The sequence below is a fragment of the Stenella coeruleoalba genome, assembly GCF_951394435.1.
Source record: "Stenella coeruleoalba genome assembly, chromosome: 19".
Taxonomy (NCBI): domain Eukaryota; kingdom Metazoa; phylum Chordata; class Mammalia; order Artiodactyla; family Delphinidae; genus Stenella; species Stenella coeruleoalba.
The window spans coordinates 53,802,462-53,822,064 of record NC_137165.1 but is presented as its reverse complement, the minus strand read 5'-3'; the positions used below and the strand labels follow the sequence as shown (position 1 = coordinate 53,822,064).

General features: G+C 58.6%; 2 protein-coding genes across 3 annotated transcripts in view; one reads left to right on the top strand and one right to left on the bottom strand.

Annotated features, from left to right (window-relative positions):
* The window catches only part of ITGB4 (integrin subunit beta 4), a 30,789-nt gene extending 19,820 nt beyond the window's left edge, over positions 1-10,969 (top strand). The window contains exons 27-40 of the mRNA XM_079904300.1: positions 1,870-2,074; positions 2,876-3,033; positions 3,375-3,555; positions 3,701-3,838; positions 5,670-5,852; positions 5,940-6,075; positions 7,187-7,377; positions 7,833-8,150; positions 8,884-9,033; positions 9,594-9,782; positions 9,865-10,020; positions 10,103-10,267; positions 10,346-10,453; positions 10,561-10,969. Of these exons, the coding sequence (XP_079760426.1) occupies positions 1,870-2,074; positions 2,876-3,033; positions 3,375-3,555; positions 3,701-3,838; positions 5,670-5,852; positions 5,940-6,075; positions 7,187-7,377; positions 7,833-8,150; positions 8,884-9,033; positions 9,594-9,782; positions 9,865-10,020; positions 10,103-10,267; positions 10,346-10,453; positions 10,561-10,700 (2,418 nt within the window). The 3' untranslated portion in view covers positions 10,701-10,969. The remainder of the gene's footprint in view (positions 1-1,869; positions 2,075-2,875; positions 3,034-3,374; positions 3,556-3,700; positions 3,839-5,669; positions 5,853-5,939; positions 6,076-7,186; positions 7,378-7,832; positions 8,151-8,883; positions 9,034-9,593; positions 9,783-9,864; positions 10,021-10,102; positions 10,268-10,345; positions 10,454-10,560) is intronic.
* Positions 10,970-11,095: 126 nt separating this feature from the next.
* GALK1 (galactokinase 1) lies at positions 11,096-17,305 on the bottom strand. 2 transcript variants are annotated; one of them, XM_079905608.1, is made up of 8 exons: positions 17,024-17,305; positions 15,973-16,162; positions 15,424-15,543; positions 15,085-15,220; positions 14,792-14,973; positions 11,592-11,742; positions 11,327-11,489; positions 11,096-11,234 (listed from the first exon to the last, which is right to left on the bottom strand). In XM_079905608.1, the coding sequence occupies exons 1-8, from the start codon at positions 17,300-17,302 to the stop codon at positions 11,163-11,165; spliced, it is 1,293 nt and encodes a 430-aa protein (XP_079761734.1). In that variant the 5' UTR covers positions 17,303-17,305; the 3' UTR covers positions 11,096-11,162. The 2 variants fall into 2 exon arrangements, with proteins under 2 accessions (XP_079761734.1, XP_079761733.1); XM_079905607.1 differs by having other exon boundaries at positions 16,850-17,031.
* Positions 17,306-19,603: the final 2,298 nt, after the last annotated feature.

The following is a 19,603-nucleotide window of genomic DNA, read 5'->3' as shown; positions in this document are numbered from 1 at the left end:
AGAGTATTGAGTAGAGTTCCCTGTGCTATACCGTAGGTTCTTATTAGTTATCCAGTTTATACTTATTACCAACATTTTAAAACTAAAAATATTCACATCAAAACTTCACTCAAAACGTAATGAAGTCTAGTCTCACTGGCCCACAGGCCCAGCCCACTTGGCAATCATGGGAGCAGGTGTGCACTCAGAGGATCCCGACACACACCCTATTCTTTTTATCGGTGGGAACAGCTCTCATTACTGCTCCAGTGCTCCCCATAAAATCTCCAAAGAGGAATTTGGATGCCCAGAACTTTTCACTGAATATTATAGAGATTCTGGCTATCCTGTTATGCTTTTACAAAGATCCTTTGGGATTGAACTTTTTTTTTTTTTTTTGCGGTACGCGGGCCTCTCACCGCTGTGGCCTCTCCCGTTGCGGAGCACAGGCTCCGGACGCACAGGCTCAGCGGCCATGGCTCCTGGGCCCAGCCGCTCCGCGGCATGTGGGATCCTCCCGGACCGGGGCACGAACCCGTGTCCCCTGCATCGGCAGGCGGACTCTCAACCACTGCGCCACCAGGGAAGCCCCTGAACTATTTTTAAAAACATTTTTTTTTTCAACTTTTTGTTTTGAAAAGCTTCAGCCTACAGGAAGATGGAAAGACCAACAAAATTAGCACCCATTTACTCTTTACGTAGATTGACCTTGCTTTCTTTCTTTCTATATAGATGTATACGTGCGTGTGTGTGTGTGTGTGTGTGTGTGTGTGTGTGTATATATATATGTATACGTATTTATAGCTCCATAACTGTAGAGAGAAAGGGAGAGAAGGTGTGTTTGGTTTACTTGTGTTGGCTAAACTATTCAAGGTAAGTTGTAGACATCACATAGACCCTAAACCCTTCTGCAGGCGCCTGCTAAGAACAAGGGCACTCTACATGACTACGACAGAATTACCTAACTTAAGAAATGTCACATTGTCCTCATAACTAATAATTAGTCCATATTCGGATCCCCCCATGTTCACATGTCCCAGTAATGTCCCCTGTAGCTTTTTCCCCCCAATCCAGGAACCAATCAAGGGTAGGACATTGCATTTTGTTGTCATGTGTCTTTAGTCTCCTTTAATCTAGAATAATTCCCCGGCTTTGTCTTTTGTCACCTGGACATTTTTGAAGCATCCCCCCCGAGGTCAGTTGTCTTGCAGGCAACTCCTGCTTTTCTTTCTGGGTTTTTGTAGCGTTTGAGTTTGTCCCTCTCTGCACAGCGCGGCTGGCTAGCAGTGCCTGGAATTGAATGTTAGTTTGCAGTGCCACCTAGTGGCGTCATGTGACGGGAGCTCAGGAAAGCTCTGGGGCATTGGGGAAAAAAAAAAAAAAGCTGGAGATGTTAGAAGCACCCCACCCTGGAGGCATGGCTGGGGGCTGTGGGATCCAGACTTTGGACCCCCAGTGCGGGGAACAGTTCCTCCCTCCCGGTCTGGGGCCTGCAAATCTCAGCTCCCCCGGCTGAGTGCCTGCCTGTACGGGACCCTCCACATCTGCATCCCTGTCTCTGTGCCTTGGTTCAAATGCTGGTGAACCAAGCAACCACAACTGCCTGTGTGAACCTGGGCAAGTTTCTTCACCTCTGTGTGCCTCAGTTTCCTCATCTGTAAAATGGGGACAATAATATCTCTACCTCACACTGCCCTGAGGCGTAAACAAGCTAATATTTGTAATGCGCTTGACGTGCAAGAGGTGTTGTAGAAACATAAGCCATTCCGTGTCCACGTGGGACAGTCTGTGTGTGAGGGTCTCTGCGTTATCTGTGAGGTTGGGGTGGGGTGTGTGGCCGTTACTCATTCTCCCAGGCCTGGTCTGACCCTGACCCCTTCCCACTCCCAGGACTACATCCCCACAGAAGGCGAACTGCTATTCCAACCTGGGGAGACCTGGAAGGAGCTGCAGGTGAAGCTCCTGGAGCTGCAGGAGATGGACTCCCTCCTGCGGGGCTGCCAGACCCGCCGCTTCTACATCCAACTCAGCAACCCCAAGTTTGGGGCTCGCCTGGGCCAGCCCCAGTCTGCCACTGTTATCATTGGGGACCAAGGTAGGCAGAGTCTGGAGTCAGCTTAAGCAGGGCTGGGGGCTTCTTGACAGTCTTAGCAAGTAAAAATACAGGACGCTCAGTTAAATTTGAATCTCAGGTAAGTAACAAGCACATTTGTAGTATAAGTATGTCCCATGCACTATTTGGGATGTACTTATCCGAAAAAAGTGTTTGTTGTTTATCTAAAATTCCAATTTAACTAGGTATCCTGCCTTTATTTGGCAACCGTACTCTCAATCAGAGAGGCTGGGGTCATGTGGCCACCGGCCTGCTGCTGGCTGTGAATCCCACCACTAAGGGCCTTAGCCCTTGGACTTCGGCCTTAATTCCAGCTAAAATGCAGGTGTTTCCAGAAGGGGTGAAACAGTTCTTATGGGTCCTGAGAACTGTATAGTGGGGTCTGTGAGCCCACCCGGAGAGGAGGCTTGCCGAGAAGATGGGGCAGGAGGCGGAGTCTTGGGGTCCAGGAATGATGGAGGGCGTTGGGAGGAGCCAGATGTTCTCACGTGGGACATACCCTTGGCTGCCAAAGGGAGAGAGCAAACTCGTTCCTCCTTCTCATCCCTCCAGAGACCCTCCTGGGCACCCCCAAGTTTGGCAGGATGCCCTGTGCTTTACTAATGGGGGCACCAGCCCTCTAGAGACCCCCTTTGGCAGGTCTCAGTTGAGGGGGGTGCAGGGAAGGAGCATTGATGTTTTAACTGGGCTTCTGGCGCCCCCTGGTGGCGACGGTGGGTTCCTGCCCCCCTCAAAAGCGGGGTGTCTCAGCTGGCTGCCCTGCCCTGGTTTGACCCACTACAGATGAACTGGACAGGACCTTAATGGGCCAGACCCTATCATCACCCCTACTCCCCCGGGGTGACCTGGGTGCCCCACAGAACCCCAATGCCAAGGCCACCGGGTCCCGGAAGATCCACTTCAACTGGCTGCCCCCTCCTGGCAAGCCAACAGGGTACCGGGTAAGGTGGGGGGCAACGAGGGTGGTGGATGGGGGAGGCTGGGCACATAGCGGGGAGGTGGGCCACCGGGGGGCAGAGGGCCCTTGAGGGAGAGGAGAGGGCATGCTTGGCCTCAGTGGACGGGGGAACCCCCATCTGTGCCCCGGGGGAGAGGCAAGTTCCTGGACTGTGGCCCCACCACCCCAGAAACACCTCTGCCCTGCCCCAGCCCTGCTGTGTGAACCTGGCAGGTCACTCGGTCCTGTCTGTGCGCAAAGGGGGTAACACAAGGGCAGGGCTCAGTGGAGGGACGATCAGCTCTGCCAGCTGCTCCCCACTGACCAGCCCCGCCCCGGGAGCAGGTGAAGTATTGGATCCAGGGTGACTCTGAGTCCGAAGCCCACCTCCTCGACAGCAAGATGCCCTCGGTGGAGCTCACCAACCTGTACCCGTACTGCGACTACGAGATGAAGGTGTGCGCCTACGGGGCGCAGGGCGAGGGCCCCTACAGCTCCCTGGTGTCCTGTCGCACTCACCCGGAAGGTGAGGCCTCGCTTTTCTGTCCATCCACCTGTCTGCCCCCCAGCTACCCTGATGCCAGCGTGCCCAGCCCTGTCCCCCGACCCCCTAGAACTCTGCCCCCTCTCTGCGGCTGACAGCTCTCTTCCTGCATCCCCTCCCCCTCCAGCTCCCAGCGAGCCGGGGCGTCTGGCCTTCAATGTCGTCTCCTCCACCGTGACCCAGCTGAGCTGGGCTGAGCCGGCTGAGACCAATGGCGAGATCACAGCCTATGAGGTCTGCTATGGCCTGGTCAACGAGGACAGCCGTAAGGATCTGGACCTCTCCTTCTGCCCCCAGGGAGGGGGCAAAGAGTGGGAGGAGGTCACGGCGTCCCGGGCAGTGGATGAGCCCATATGTCTGATTGCCTGGGGCATCGTTAGGTCTGTGGTCAGGTTTGGGCTGAGTTGCATTCCAAAGCCAGGCCCAGAAGCTCCCAGGGCGGGTAGGGATGGAGGGCCTGAGATTATATATGTGCAGTGGGGTCACAGGTCCAGGGCTGCCTGCCCACGCAGGTAACTAGAATGGCTCAATTCTACGCGGTTCTCTTAGGGCCAGAGTAGAGTCGACAGATTTAGCAAATAAAAGCAGAGGACGCCCTGAACTTCAAACAGACAATTTTTCTAGTACATTTCATGCAATATTGTATCTGGCAGCCCTAGGCCAAAGCACCTGGCAGAACTGTTATTTTTCTCCCAGTCCTGGAAAGGGGAGGGACCACCCCTGCCAGTTGTCAGGATGAGAAACTATTTGAGGGAACTTGGTCCCACCTCTCGCCTGGTGCGGGGCCCTTCTCCTTGCGCTCTCACCTCCGTTTGGCCCATCGCAGGGATGGAGAGCTGAGTCAGGCTTACCACCCCCAGGGTGGCCCAACAGGGCCGAGGGCAGCAGGATTGCTCTGGGTCTCAGGCTCCTTGCCCTTTACTAGCCTGGCTGACCAAACACAGCCTTGTCAGCAGCTGCATCACATCCTTGGCTCATTCTGAGTTTACAACACCTGGTCCACCCATGGACCACTGTCAGGAAGTGTTTTCCGACCCAGCCTTTAATCCCAGGAATGACTGACGGTTTCAGCCCACGGCCTTAGCCTGCTGAGGCCTCCGCTGTGTCACGAACGTGCGAGGCAGGCCCGAGGGCATCAGCGACTTCGGGGTGGCCCCCTTCCCTTCTCCCCCCGGTGGACAGAGACGAGAGAGGGCGGTTAGAGACCTCCCCCGGCTGACAGCCCAACGTCAGCCAATTCTTGGAGCACAGCTGTTTACTTACCAAACAGCATCAAGGGACTTCCCTGGTGGTCCAGTGGTTAAGAATCCATGCTTCCACTGCAGGGGGCACAAGTTCGATCCCTGGTTCGGGAATTAAGATCCCGCAGGCCACACGGTGGGGCAAAGAAACAGCATGAAGCTTAGCAGGTGTTGTTTTTCCAGAGCCCTCCTTTGGACCCCTTGGGAACTGGGACATTTTCTGGTCTCCCAGACATCTTCCAACATAGAGGGCCCCATCTTGTCACATGGGGGCCTAGGCACCGTACCTTGCTTAGAGCAGCCTGGGGTCTCTTCCTTCTCTCTCCCAGGGCTTGCGTCCACCCTTCCAGGTGTGGTGGAGGAGAGCTGCTTCCCCTCTGCTCTCGCCCTTAGCTCTCACAGGCCTCAGCCTGTCCTCAGGTGCAGGTTCAGGCCTGCCTCTCTCCTTCCGTCCCTGCCCAGGTGACCAGGGCAGCCGTGCATTTGGGGTTTGGCTGTGGACAGGGAGGCACAGGTGCTGAGGGCGCCCAAGCCTCTGGAGCCAGCGTCACGCAGACGCACATGGACGCAGGACCCTTTACCAATTGGTAGAGGTGACAGTGGGGCCGACTTGAGTCTAGTCTGTCTCTGCCACTTAACTTGGCGATGAGCCGCGTGGAGGCTTCTCTAAGCCAGTCACACCCAGGTTCTCAGGGCTTGGCACGCAGCTGGGTTTCAACAGTTGCTCGCTCCCTGACTCGTTCCCCAAACTCCTGGGTGCAGTTCAGGGGCTGTGCAACAGTCCTGGTGCACCAGAGGCAGGGATGCAGCAGGCCAGAAGCTGGTGACCCCTCTGAAGCACTCTCCCTGTCCCAGGACCCATCGGGCCCATGAAGAAGGTGCTGGTGGACAGCCCCAAGAAGCGGACGCTGCTCATCGAGAACCTGCGGGAGTCCCAGCCGTACCGCTACACGGTCAAGGCTCGCAATGGCGCAGGCTGGGGGCCTGAGCGGGAGGCCATCATCAACCTGGCCACCCAGCCCAAGCGGCCCATGTCCAGTGAGTGGCGGGTGGGAGGCACAGGGCAGACAGGGGCGGGCAGGAGGCCGAGGCTGGGGCCCTGGCTCACCCGCTCCCGCCCTGCAGTCCCCATCATCCCGGACATCCCCATCGTGGACGCCCAGAGTGGGGAAGACTACGAAAGCTTCCTCATGTACAGCGATGACGTGCTCCGCTCCCCGACGGGCAGCCAGAGGCCGAGCGTCTCTGAGGACACTGGTGAGTGGGCCTGGGACGCCTGCAAGGAAGGTGGGGGTCCTGGGTAGAGGGTGGGGCCGTCACTGGTGTCCAGAGAGAGCCAAGGGGCCAGTGAGCACTGGGCACGACGGTCACACCAGAAGTCCCCTCTCAGCCCCAGGCGAGCATCTACAAAGCCGACGGTTTGGCAGGCCCACACTGGCTCTGGGTACGGGGGGGACAGAGCCGACGTGGCCCCAGTGAACCGTGTGCACGTCTGTGAGAACAGGCAGAAAGACACGTGCTTGGGGCACATGCACACAGGCTCGTGCACATGGGACTGGAATCACAGTTTGGAGACTGGAGGGCTCACCAGCAGTGCCATGGAATCGGGCCACCTCCCAGGGACAGGGCTATGTGGGAGAAGGCAGGCCGGGCTCTGGGGCCCACAGAGCAGTGTCTCCCCACACTGGCCCTGTACAGTGTGACGCAAAGAGCCCTCGACCGGGACTCTTGGGGACTCAGTTTTAGCTCTGGATCCGCTGCAGGAATTCAGATGAATCACCCTCTCTGTGCCTGTTTTCTGATCTGAAATGGGATGCCAATCACACACCACCGTTAGTGAAAATCCTTCAGGATTTGTATTTTCTTCCATCCTTGCCTATACCAGGCCTCCATGGTGTCAAGCCTGGGTTTAAGGAGCCCAAGCCCAAGGGTCTTGAGAGTGTTGAGGGTCTGAAGTAAAGAGCAGCTGGTACGCAGCAGGTGCCCCAGCGCAGCTGCACTACACTTGGCTGCCTGTGACGCACTCCGGCTGCTGGAACTGCCCCTGGGAGGCCGGCAGGGGAGAGCTCACTCCCTCCGTTATCCAGATGGGAAACTGAGGCTCAGAGCAGGGAGTCCTCACAGCTGGTGGCAGAGCCCAGGCTCTAGTCCAGGGGTCTCCCCTCGCCAGCTGCAGCCCGGGCCGCCCTCTTCCACCTCTTGGGCGAGGGCCTCACCGGCCACCGGGCTCCCTGGCACACACCCGGATCCCAGAGAGCCAGAGGACGGGCTCACGTCACAGCGCCGCCCGCCTCCTCCCCCAGCCCCTCTGCGCAGCCGCCCGCGCCCCCCGGCGGTGCCAATGCGGCCCTTCGTTGTTCCCAAGGCGGCAGCGGCTGGAAGTTCGAGCCCCTCCTGGGGGAGGAGCTGGACCTGCGGCGCGTCACGTGGCAGCTGCCCCCGGAGCTCATTCCGCGCCTGTCGGCCAGCAGCCGGCGCTCCTCCGACACCGCCGAGCCGCCCCGCGGGCCCCTGGACGACGGCGCCGCCGATGGGGGCGCGCGGGGTGCCGGCGGGGAGGGAGGTGACCGGCCTGCCCTCACCCGCACCCACCTAGGCTCGCTGGTTTGCTGCCTCTGGGCTCCAGCCAGAGCCCACCGCGGCCAGGCTGCCCGGCTGCCACCCCAGAGCCAAGGGACCCCAGGGCAGGTGCTGGGGCTCTCCCCAAAGCTAGACTGCCCCCAACCTTCCAAGTCTGTTGTGTCCAGGGCAGGCCCTGGTGCCCAAGGAGACCCCTCAGAGGCCTCAGGGGACCCAAGGGCAGGCGTTTGGGCTCTCCCCAGGGCAGGGCCAACTACAGGGGCAGTGAGTCCCCGGCTGAGGTCAGCGGCCGTCCATAGGGGCGTCCTGCCGGGCCACAGGACCTGAGTTGCAGACGCCTAGGGGGCCCTTGTACTCCTCCAAGGACCTCTGTCCCTGGCGGGCCAAGGGAAGCAGGTTGTTTTTATGCCAAGGGCCCCCAGAGGGTAGGTAATCCAGGGAATTCCCAGGGCCGCAGCCTGCCCCGAGGGGCTCCAGGTCTGGTGCGGGCTGGTCCGGTGACCCTGCTCTACCCCACAGAGCACCTGGTGAACGGGCGGATGGACTTTGCCTTCCCGGGCAGTGCCAACTCCCTGCACAGGATGGCTGTGAGCAACGCCGCCTACAGCACCCACCTGAGCCCACACCTGCCCCACCGCGTGCTGAGCACGTCCTCCACCCTCTCGCGGGACTACCACTCGCTGACCCGCCCGGAACACTCGCACTCGTCCACGCTGCCCAGGGACTACTCAACCCTCACCTCCCTCTCCTCCCAGAGTGAGTGCCCGCCACCTCCCCTGCTCTCCCCTAATCCTTCCTCTCTTCCAGCTCCTGGAGGCTCGGGCTGCTGGCCTGCCGTCCCCCTCCTGCCCATCCTCTGACGTGCACACTTCCTGCCCTCTCACTCTTGTTTTGTCCTGCCCTAGGCCTCCCTCCCATCTGGGAACACGGGAGGAGCAGGCTTCCGCTGTCCTGGGCCTTGGGGTCCTGGAGTCGGGCTCAGATGAAGGGGGTCCCCCACTCTGGGGACTCAAGGGACTCTATAATCCTGGCTGGGCAGCCAGCAGCACCCTCTTGGGGCCCAGGTAGTACAGGGGTGGCCATCCGGTGCCTCCACAGCTGTCCTGCACCATCTGTCACCCATCCACCCACCGCCGCCGCTGCCCTGCCGCCTTACCGTCCATTCCATCCACATCAGCGCTGGTGCCTAACGCAGCTTCTGTCCTCTGGGGGTGCTGGGCTGGGGCAGGAGAGGGGCCAGGCCAGCTGAGGAGGGTGGGGGCCGGCTGACTCACGAGCTCACCCCTTCTCGGCACAGGCAGGGCCCGCACCCACGTCCTGCACAGGACATTCAGGAGGTGCTGAGTGGCCTGGACAGGGTGTTGCAGGGTGAGTGGGCCGCCTGGCCGGCGGTCCATGCAGGCGCCAGAGGCGAGGGCGGTCAGGGCTAGAACTAGGACTCCTGCCCAGACACCCCCGACACCGGCTGACTGTGGCCTCCTGTCTCCAGGCTCCCGCTTGGCTGCAGGTGTGCCCAACACACCCACCCGCCTGGTGTTCTCAGCCCTGGGACCCACGTCTCTGAAAGTAAGCTGGCAGGAGCCGCAGTGTGAGCGGGCGCTGCAGGGCTACAGCGTGGAGTACCAGCTGCTGAATGGCGGTGAGGCACAGCTGCTGTCGGGCTGACACGCGGGGACACCCGACTGTCAGGAATCCACCCAAGTCCCTTGAACACTAATGCTCCCCCCACCACCCACCTTTCTGAGAGAGTCTCGCTCTTCTAAGACTCCCACTGCCTCCTCTGATGAGTCCTCATCCACCTCCCTAGGCCTCTCTCCAAATCATTCCCACTGCTAGGTTTTACCTAACAAGGCCTCACCGGCCTAGGGACCCAGGGCCTCTGCTGGCCCATGAGATGTCTTTTCAGGAGTCGGGAAGTGGTACTTCCGTGGGCAGACACACTCGCGGCAGCATGCCCTGGGCCCATAAACGGCCAACATACACAGATGGGATTTCAGGTTCCACTCATCCCTTGTATAGCGTACAACCTGAACAGCCAACCATACTATACAAGGCTGACCCCACCGGTACCCAAGCCACAGCTAATGCTGGGCGGGTGGTGGCTAGGTCTTGACAGTAGCCTAGGGAAGGGGTGGGATCAGGCCGGGGATAGGAATGAGGAATGCTGCTGCTCTGCTACCTGCCTCCGTCCCCACCCAGGTGACCTGCATCAGCTTAACATCCCCAACCCCAGCCAGACTTCGGTGGTGCTGGAAGACCTCCTGCCCAACCACTCCTACGTGTTCCGCGTGCGGGCCCAGAGCCAGGAAGGCTGGGGCCCAGAGCGCGAGGGTGTCATCACTATCGAGTCACAGGTGCACCCACAGAGCCCTCTCTGCCCCCTACCGGGTGAGTTACCCCCCCACCCTGACAGTGGTCCCCCCATCTTGTACCCACAAACCCACCGACACCCTTCCTCTGCTGTCCCCAGGCTCTGCCTTCACTTTGAGCACGCCCAGCGCCCCGGGCCCACTGGTGTTCACCGCCCTGAGCCCAGACTCTCTGCAGTTGAGCTGGGAGCGGCCGCGCAGGCCTGATGGCGACATCCTCGGCTACCTGGTGACTTGTGAGATGGCCCACGGAGGAGGTGCTGCCCGCCCCAGGGTCAGGGGGACCAGGGGGAGGGTGGAGGGGGAGCCACCGAGGCTAAAGGCATCTTCCCTGCCCAGAGCCAGCCACCACGTTCCTGGTGGATGGCGACAGCCCCGAGAGCCGGCTGACGGTGCCAGGCCTCAGCGAGAACGTGCCCTACAAGTTCAAGGTGCAGGCCAAGACCACCCAAGGTTTCGGGCCGGAGCGTGAAGGCATCATCACCATCGAGTCCCAGGCTGGAGGTAGAGGCCGCTTCACCCCTTCTCCGGCCACACCTTCTCCTGGCACCACCCTCTGACTGGCCCCTCTGCCCACTCCAGGCCCCTTCCCACAGCTGGGCAGCCACTCGGGGCTCTTCCAGTACCCAATGCCAGGAGAGTACAGCATCACCACCACCCACTCCAGCACCACTGAGCCCGTCCTACTGGGTGAGTTGCCCGGCGGGGGCTCCTGGCTCTCCCGGGGGAGCACAGCGCCAACAGAGGAAAGGGGGTTGGGGACCCAGGTGGACCCTTCAACACCTCTTCCCCTACAGACGGATTGACCCTGGGGTCCCAGCACTTGGAAGCCCATGGCTCCCTCACCCGGCACGTGACACAGGAGTTTGTGAGCCGGACACTGACCACCAGTGGAACCCTCGGCACCCACGTGGACCAACAGTTCTTTCAGACCTGAGCCCCCGACCCCCACCTCCTCTCCCTGGCGCTGCCTCAGCTACTCCATCCCTGGACCCCTGGCGACCAGCCCACTCGCATGCTGATCGCAGGGCCGGTGCCTCTGGCCACAGAGCAGGGGGTAGGTGTCCTCTGGGAGGCACGAAGTGGTCCCGGAAGGCCCTTCGGCTGCCCTCCTACCCTGGGCCCAAGCCCATTTGTAACCAAAGAGCTAGGACCAGCATGACAAGGTCCCAGCTTTGTTCTGCACTTAATAAAAGATTTTGCTACCGCTGAGCTCTGCCCTGTCCATGTTTCTGGCGCCTGCCCAGAGCAGGGGAGCAGTTCTTATACACACCTTTCTCTGATGCCCAAGCACACATCCACCTCTGGAGACAGGCAGGTATCAGAGCCAGAGGTAATACAAGTTTATTGAGCACCCAGGTTGGAGGGCAGGCCTGCCGTGGGCCGGCCTGGGAGGGCCTCACAGGCACAGCACCTGGGCGCCGTCGGCCGCCTGGGAAAGGTAGAAGGTGGCGGTCCCGCTGTACTGCCCCTGTAGGAGGGACGGGTGGGGTGGGGTCTGAGCACAGCACGGCCCTAGGAACCCCTCTCTCCCGCTCCCCCCAGTCTCTGGCACCTACCCACCTGGATGTGCTGCATCACTAGGGAAGCGGCAGAGGCCTCCAGCAGGGTCACCGTGCAGCCACCAAAGCCACCGCCTGTCATGCGGCTGCCATAAACCCCGGGCGCAGAGAGCGCAGCCTCCACCAGCTGATCCAGCTCGGGGCAGCTCACCTCGTAGTCATCCCTGCAGAGAGGACACGGGGGCAGGCGGGAGGCCTTGCACCAGCCCCATCCGGCACAGGGGACAGCCTGTGACCAGGAGGTGATGGGCACCCGGGGATCTCACCTGAGCGAGTTGTGACTCTCCACCATGAGGCGGCCGAAGGCTCTGTAGTCGCCGCGGCTCAGGGCGGCTGCTGCCTGGGCTGTGCGCTGGATCTCGCCCACCACGTGCCGCGCCCGCCGGAAGGCCTCCCCGCTCATCAGCTCCCTGCCAGCTGGGGCGGAAAAGGAGTCAGCAGACCCACCATCCACCGCCTCTGGGCCCCTGTGGACGTGGAGGAGGGGCACGATGGCTCCAGGGCGCTGGCTGGGGGGGGCGGGGGCATCTCCAGTCTGAGACCTGGTTCTGAACCTCGGGTTGGTGACCAAGGTTTCAGAGCCTCCCCTCCTCGACTAGAAAAGGGGACAACCGCCTCATTTGGCGCGCAGGGGAGGCTGAGCAGACACATGGAGTGCCCCCAGCAGGGCGCCTGGCACACAGTGGGGGCTCGATAAACAGCAGTTTGAGCCCCAGACTCAGTGCTTCCATGGTGCGTGGGACACAGTGCTGCCTTCGAGAGGCCAAGACAGAACAGGAAGGAAAAGTCCTGCTGGTGTTTTTGCTGGAGTTAACAGCGAAGCCTCCGAGGGCCAGGGCTCCGGAGTTGGGATACAGACCAGGTCTGCCCGGGGCACCCCAGGGAACCAGCAAGCTGTCCCACTGGCTAACGCTGAAGCCGGCAGAGCAAGCTGAGTCGCTAACGGCAGCCCCGAGCGCTTAGGACTTTACAACTTGACTCTGGGCGCCAGAGAGGTTTTGGGAGCAGGGGAGGCATGGAGCTGAGCTCTAGTTGACGAAAGTGACTGCCTTGCGCAGAGGGCCCTGCTGGGAGAAGCCAGCGCCGGGAGATGGCAGCTGTTAAAACAGTCAGAGACCAAGAGAGGCCGGGTGTGGGGAGGAAGGAAAGGCGGGCAGGGATGACTCAGTGTCCTGAAGTTTCAGACAGCAGTGACAAGGGTGAGGAAATAACAGAAAAGGGGAAGTCAAAAGGAGAGGCGTCCAGGGGCTTCCCTGGTGGCGCAGTGGTTGAGAGTCCGCCTGCCAATGCAGGGGACACAGGTTCGAGCCCTGGTCCTGGAAGATCCCACATGCCGCGGAGCAACTAAGCCCACGCACCACAATTACTGAGCCTGCGCTCTAGAGCCCGCGAGCCACAACTACTGAGCCTGCACTCCTAGAGACCGTGAGCCACAACTACTGAAGCCCGTGTACCTAGATCCTGTGCTCCACAACAAGAGACGCCACCGCAGTGAGAAGCCCGAGCACCACAATGAAGAGTAGCCCCCGCTCACCACAACTGGAGAAAACCTGCGTGCAGCAACGAAGACCCAATGCAGCCAAAAATAAAAACAAACAAACAAACAAAAAAAACAACCCATCACAGGGACTTCCCTGGCGGCGCAGTGGTTAAGAATCCACCTGCCAATGCAGGGGACAAGGGTTTGAGCCCTGTTCCAGGAAGATCCCACATGCCGTGGAGCAACTAAGCCCATGCGTCACAACTACTGAGCCTGTGCTCTAGAGCCCGCAAGCCACAATTACTGAGCCTGCACGCCACAGCTACTGAAGCCCACGCACCTAGAGCCCGTGCTCCACAACGAGAAGCCACCGCAATGAGAAGTACGCACACCGCAACAAAGAGTAGCCCCCGCTCGTCACAACCAGAGAAAGCCTGTGTGCAGCAACGAAGACCCAACACAGCCAAAAATAAATAAATTTATATAATAAAAAAATCCATCACGGTGTTAGGTATGATTACCAGAAAATGGTTAAGTAAATTACAGTGCACCTAGATGCTGAAATGCTATGTAGCTTTAAAAAGCCATGTTGATGACAGGCCTTTCATGACATAGAGAAGGGCTCTGAGATAATGTTAAGTTAAAAAAAAAAAAGGGCAGGTGGCAACACTGCGTATACTCAACCTTGAGAATACAGATGTTGAAACTAACATAGCATTGTAAGTCAGGGATATTTCAATTAAAAATTTTAAAACTGGTACTTCCCTGGTGGTACAGTGGTTAAGAATCCGCCTGCCAATGCAAGGAACACGGGTTCGAGCCCTGGTCCGGGAAGATCCCACATGCCGCGGAGCAACTAAGTCCGTGCGCCACAACTACTGAGCCTGCGCTCTAGGGCCTGCGAGCCACAACTACTGAAGTCCACGTGCCACAGCTACTGAAGCCTGCACACCTAGAGCCCGTGCTCCACAAGATAAGCCACCGCAATGAGAAGTACGCACACCACAACGAAGAGTAGCTCCCGCTCGCCACAACTACTGAAGCCCATGCACAGCAACGAAGACCCAATGCAGGACTTCCCTGGTGGCACAGTGGCTGAGAGTCCGCCTGCCGATGCAGGGGACACAGGTTCGTGCCCCGGTCCGGGAAGATCCCACATGCGGCAGAGCGGCTGTGCCCATGAGCCATGGCCGCTGAGCCTACGCATCCGGAGCCTGTTGCTCCACAACGGGAGAGGCCACAACAGTGAGAGGCCCGCATACAGCAAAAAAAAAAAAAAAAAAAAAAAACGCAGCCAAAAAGAAAAAAAATTGTTAATTAATTAATTTTAAAAAAGATACAGATGTAGAAAAACACTGGAAGGAAATATACTAAAATGCTAATAGTGGCTATCTCTGGGTAGTGATCTTATAGCTTGTTATTTTCTTCTTTGTACTTTTTTTTTTTTGGCTGCGTTGGGTCTTCATTGCTGCACACGGGCTTTCTCTAGTTGTGGCGAGCAGGGGCTACTCTTCGTTGTGGTGTGCGGGCTCCTCATGGTGCCTTCTCTTGTTGCGGAGCACGGGCTCTGGGCACTCAGGCTTCAGTAGTTGTGGCACATGGGCTCTGGAGCGCAGGCTCAGTAGTTGTGGCTCACGGGCTTAGCTGCTCTGCGGCATGTGGGATCTTCCCGGACCAGGGCTCGAACCCGTGTCCCCTGCATTGGCAGGCAGATTCTTAACCACTGTGCCACCAGGAAAGTCCTCTTCTTTGTACTTTTCTGTATTTTCCATGGTGGATACTTAATCCTCACATTAGAAAAAACAATATGGAGATTTCAAGCAGTCCTAAGTCAGCAGCGTTGGGGGAGTGGGCAGAGCTTGGCAGAGGTCCCTGGAGGTGAGGGGACGTACATCCGGGTCAAAGCCACAACGAGAGCCCGGAAGCCCCCCTCACCCCAGGGTGCCCAGCCATCTCCAGGACACAGTGCACCCAGCCAGCTCTCACCCTCCAGCTCCTCCAGCTGCACCTCACGAAGGCTCTCCTTGCCCAGCGCCCGGGCCACTTCTTCACACTGGCGCCGCCGCAGGGGATACTCGCTGGAGCCCAATGAGTGGCGGACGTTGGAGTTGGTGATGAGCACAGCCAGCTTGGGATCCAACAACGGCACCAGGCTTGTCTCCAGGGACCTGGGATGGAGATGGAGCCAGGAAGATGACAAGGGCAAGCGTCTGTTTGCCGCACATGTTTCATCCAGGAGCTCTCCTACGAGGTGGGAGGGGACAAGGGGAGCCCCTGACCTGCAGTCAATGAGCAACGCGTGGCCTTTCTGCCCCAGCAGTGCGATGAGCTGGTCCATGATGCCACAGGGCACCCCTGCGAAGCTGTGCTCAGCCCGCTGACACACCCGGGCCCGGGCGGCTATTGTCCCCGAGTCTGCAGCACAGGGCAAGGTGGGAAGGCTGGGGCCCAGGAGGGGGCACTCGGGGTGGGAGGATGGGAGCAGCCCCCAGTGTGTCCAGTGATACTCCAGGGAGATTCCCCACCCACTCCCCCAAAGCCACAATTGGGGTAGGAAGCTCTGATCACAGGACCTCAGGGAAGGAGGGCTGCGTTGGGAGCTGGGGTCTAGGAGGTACCTGGGCAGAGCTGCTGCAGGAAGGTATACGTGGCCACTTCCAGGGATGCTGAGCTGGACAGCCCACCCCCCAGGGGCACTGAGCTGACCACCACTGCACTGAAGCCAGGGAGGGGGGCAGCTGCAGGAAAAAGAATAGATGACGGTAAGACGGGCCATCTGGGAGGATGAGCACAAGAAGGGCATGTATCCTGGTATAAAGGAGGCAACTGCCTGGCAGCTGCTTCTGCGGAACTGTGTCTCAATTGTCAGAGGCCACCAACCTGTTGGGCCAAGGGGTCCACCGCCCTCCATCCTCCTACCCTGAGGTTCCTGGGACACAGACTCCTAGTTCTCCTGGTTTAGGGCTCTGGAGACCAACGGGCTGGGGTTTGAACCCTGGCTCCTCCAATCATGTCATGGGCAAGTTCTAGAACCTCTGAGGGCATCAGTCTCCTCACCTGTACCATGGGGATGCTCCACGCTGCATGCCTACCCCACAGTGGATTAGATGAGCTAATGAGCTTCGCGGCTGAGAGACAGGAATTTGACCCAGGCCTGGGCCCCATACCTGGGTAGTGCTGAATCACTCCCTTGACGTAGTTGGCCCAGTGGGGGGCCCCAGGCTCCAGTGGCCGCTGGGTTGTGGGCAGGGGAAACTGCAGCCGGCGGGGCTCGTCGGCATCCTCAGAGGTGGTAAGGAGGGAGATAAGCCCATCTGCCCGGGGGCTGCCCACCAGCACAGTCCCAAGCTCCAGCGCCTGGCAGAAGAAACAAATAGTATGCAAAACTTCCACTACCAAGGGGCCAGGGACAGACAAGGAGGTGACCTCCAGGCTCAACATGAAGGGAATGGGGAGTGTCTCAGGGAAGAGCCTGCATGTCCATCTGGCCTTGGGGGGCTTGGGTCCCACCCCATAGGTCTTCAGGGGCAGGGCCAGTGCAGCGGGAGTGCAGACCTGGACTCTGCCCTAAGCGTGGGCTCCTGGCTGTGGGTCAGTAGGAAAACAGAATCAGACGAGCTCTTTCTGACGCCTTCCCATTTTGGAAGATGCACAGTGGGATGGACATGGCCCCAGGCTAAGGCAGCTCCATCTCAGCTGTGTGACCTTGAGCAGATCACTAGCCCTCTCTGTGCCTCCACTCCCTCCTCTGCGAACTGAACGGGCCGGACCAGGAGGCTTAGGGCTACTTCGCCTCGGTTTACAGTTGGGCCCCGTTCCGCATCCCCCCACAATCTGAGGTGGCTCCCAAGGAGATGGCGAGGATCAGCGGTCCATAGCCTACTTCCTCGCGGATTCCCCGTTTCCTCCCTTCCAACGTGTGAAATGCCCCGTCCCAGGGTCTCTCCCACGTGCTCGTCCCCCACACTCGGCTGGAGAAAAAGTTCGGAGCGGCCCGCCCAACAGTGCAAGCGGGGAGATGGCGCCTCCCCCGCAGCCCCTCACCATGGGCAGCACCAGGCCCTGGTTGTAGTCCGTGTGCTCCCCGATGAGGTTGACGCGGCCCGGGGCCGACACGGCCAGCTCGGGCTCGGCCCCGAACTCCTCCAGGAAGGCTCTCCGGGCCTTGGCCAGCAGCTCCCCGGGCTGGCGCTGCTCGGAAGCGGCCATGACACTCACCCTGCGGCTCTGCCGGGCGCAGTCGGGTCGGCCCGGGATGCTCGGGGCGGAGCCGCGCTGCGTCGGCTCACACAGCTGCACGCACCGCCCCAAATCGGGCCGCGCTGGCCCCGCCCCGCCCGCGGTTCCGGCCCAATCCACCAGCTGGGCGCGCGGAGCGGGCTGGCGGCGGGCTTTCCAAAGAAGTGCTGGGCGCTCAGCGGGGCGGGTATTGGCCGGCCCGGGACATCTGAGCTGCTCTTTCCTGGCCCTGGTGCCCCTCTCTGTGTCCACACCCATCCACCCAGCCATCTACCCCAGCCGGAGCAATAGAGCTGGCCTCCCACACCTGGGTTTCCCAAAAGGCTCTCCTAGGTCCTAAAGTCCTGCAACCGTGAGAGGTCACCAGCCTCTGATCATAAATCTGTAAGAGGGCCGCCAGACAATCAGTGTAAATAGAAATAAGGAAAGCCAAGTGTGGTGGAGTCACTTTCTACACGCTTCTTTTCTAGAGTGGACCTGCTGGCCCAGCTCCTAGCAATGGAGGAGTAGGGAAGGTGGAGATGGACAGCAGTGGGCCCAGCCCCTCCTGGAAGGACCCACCCAGCTGCCAAGGTAGGTTGGTCGGTTGGCCCCAGCAGGTGCTTTCTCAGCCTGGAACCTTGGTCCCAGGGCCTGGTGCCCAGAGTCTGACACTAGCCACCTCCTCTCTCACCAGCCTGCATCCTAAACCTTCAAGCTGTCCCCATCTCCTCACTGGATGCCTGTCCACAGTTGGCCACCCCATATGAAACCTTGGAGGGGAAAGGCTGAAATGTAAGCAGACTCTTCGGGATTAGAGTGGGGGTTTTGTGGAGGGTTGCAGCCAGGGTAGCTTGGGGTCTGCTCAGGGGGTTGCCCCAAGAACATTCAAAAGTCAGCTCTGAAAACTCCTAGAAGTAAACACAAGGTTAAACCTTCGGGACCTTGGCTTAGTCAATGGTTTTTTAGATAGGACACCAAAAGCACAAGCAACAAAAGAAAAATATGTAAATTGTACTTCATCAAAATAAAATACTTTTGTGCATCTAAGGACCACCCCATCAAGAAAGTGAAAAGACAACCCACAGAATGGAAGAAAATATTTGCAAATCACATTTAAGGGACTTGTATCAAGAATGTATAAAGAGGGCTTCCCTGGTGGCGCAGTGGTTAAGAATCCGCCTGGGGGCTTCCCTGGTGGCGCAGTGGTTGAGAGTCCGCCTGCCGATGCAGGGGACACGGGTTCGTGCCCCGGTCTGGGAAGATCCCACATGCCGAGGAGCGGCTGGGCCCGTGAGCCATGGCCGCTGAGCCTGCGCGTCCGGAGCCTGTGCTCCGCAACGGGAGAGGCCACAACGGTAAGAGGCCCGCGTACCACCAAAAAAAAAAAAAAAAAGAATCCGCCTGCCAATGCAGGGGACACGGATTCGAGCCCTGGTCCTGGAAGATCCCACATGCCGCAGAGCAACTAAGCCCGTGTGCCACAACTACTGAGCCTGTGCTCTAGCGCCCTCGAGCCACAACTACTGAGCCCACGTGCCACAACGACTGAAGCCCGCGTGCCTAGAGCCCGTGCTCCGCAACAAGAGAAGCCACCGCAGTGAGAAGCCCGCGCACTGCGATGAAGAGTAGCCCCCGCTCGCTGCAACGAGAGAAAAGCAATGAAGCAGCAACAAAGACCCAACGCAGCCAGAAACAATAAATAAATTATAAAAAAAAAAAAGAATGTATAAAGAGGGACTTCCCTGGTGGTGCAGTGGCTAAGAATCCGCCCGCCAATGCAGGGGACACGGGTTCGAGTCCTGGTCTGGGAAGATCCCACACGCTGCGGAGCAGCTAAGCCCTAAATAAATTTTTTAAAAAAGAAAGAAGAATGTATAAACAGCTCTTACAACTCAACGGTAAAAAGGACAACTTAAAAATGGGCAGAAAGACTAAATATAAGGCTTGGGGATCAATAAAGAAAAGGTTTAAAAGCTTGAAAAAATGGGCAAAAGATTTGAACAGTTTTCCAGAGAAGATATGAAAAGATGCTCAACATCATTAGTCATTAGGAGAATGCAAATCAAAACCACAATGAGGGGCTTTCCTGGTGGTACAGTGGTTAAGAATCCACCTGCCAATGCAGGGGACATGGGTTCGAGCCCTGGTCCAGGAAGATCCCACAGGTCATGGAGCAACTAAGCCCATGCGCCACAACTACTGAGCCCATGTGCCACAACTACTGAAGCCCGTGTGCTTAGAGCCTGTGCTCCGCAACAAGAGAAGCCACCACAATGAGAAGCCCGCACACTGCAACAAAGGGTAGCCCCCGCTCGCTGCAACTAGAGAAAGCCAGCCAACGAAGACCCAACACAGCCAAGAAATAAACAAATTAATTTAAAAAAAAAAACCCACAATTAGGTAGTACTTCACATCCATTAAGATGGCTTAAGTTAAAAAAAAAAAAAGACAGAAAATAGCAAGTGTTGGTGAGGATGTGGTGAAATCAAAACCCTCATTCACTGCTGCTGGGAATGTAAAACAATTCAGCAGTTCCACAAAATGTTAACCATAGAGTTATCGTATGACTCAGCAATT

What these genes read in the sequence shown, in the direction of transcription:
- GALK1 (XM_079905608.1), bottom strand. Translation starts at nt 17,302, where the DNA reads ATGGGTGTGGACACAGAGAGGGGCACCAGGGCCAGGAAAGAGCAGCTC. An exon ending in GCGCCCGGCAGAGCCGCAGG is followed by an intron (nt 16,163 to 17,023) that starts GTGAGTGTCATG and finishes TTCTTCTGCCAG; the next exon opens with GCGCTGGAGCTTGGGACTGT. An exon ending in GCAGCTGGAGGAGCTGGAGG is followed by an intron (nt 11,743 to 14,791) that starts GTGAGAGCTGGC and finishes TTTCCGCCCCAG; the next exon opens with CTGGCAGGGAGCTGATGAGC.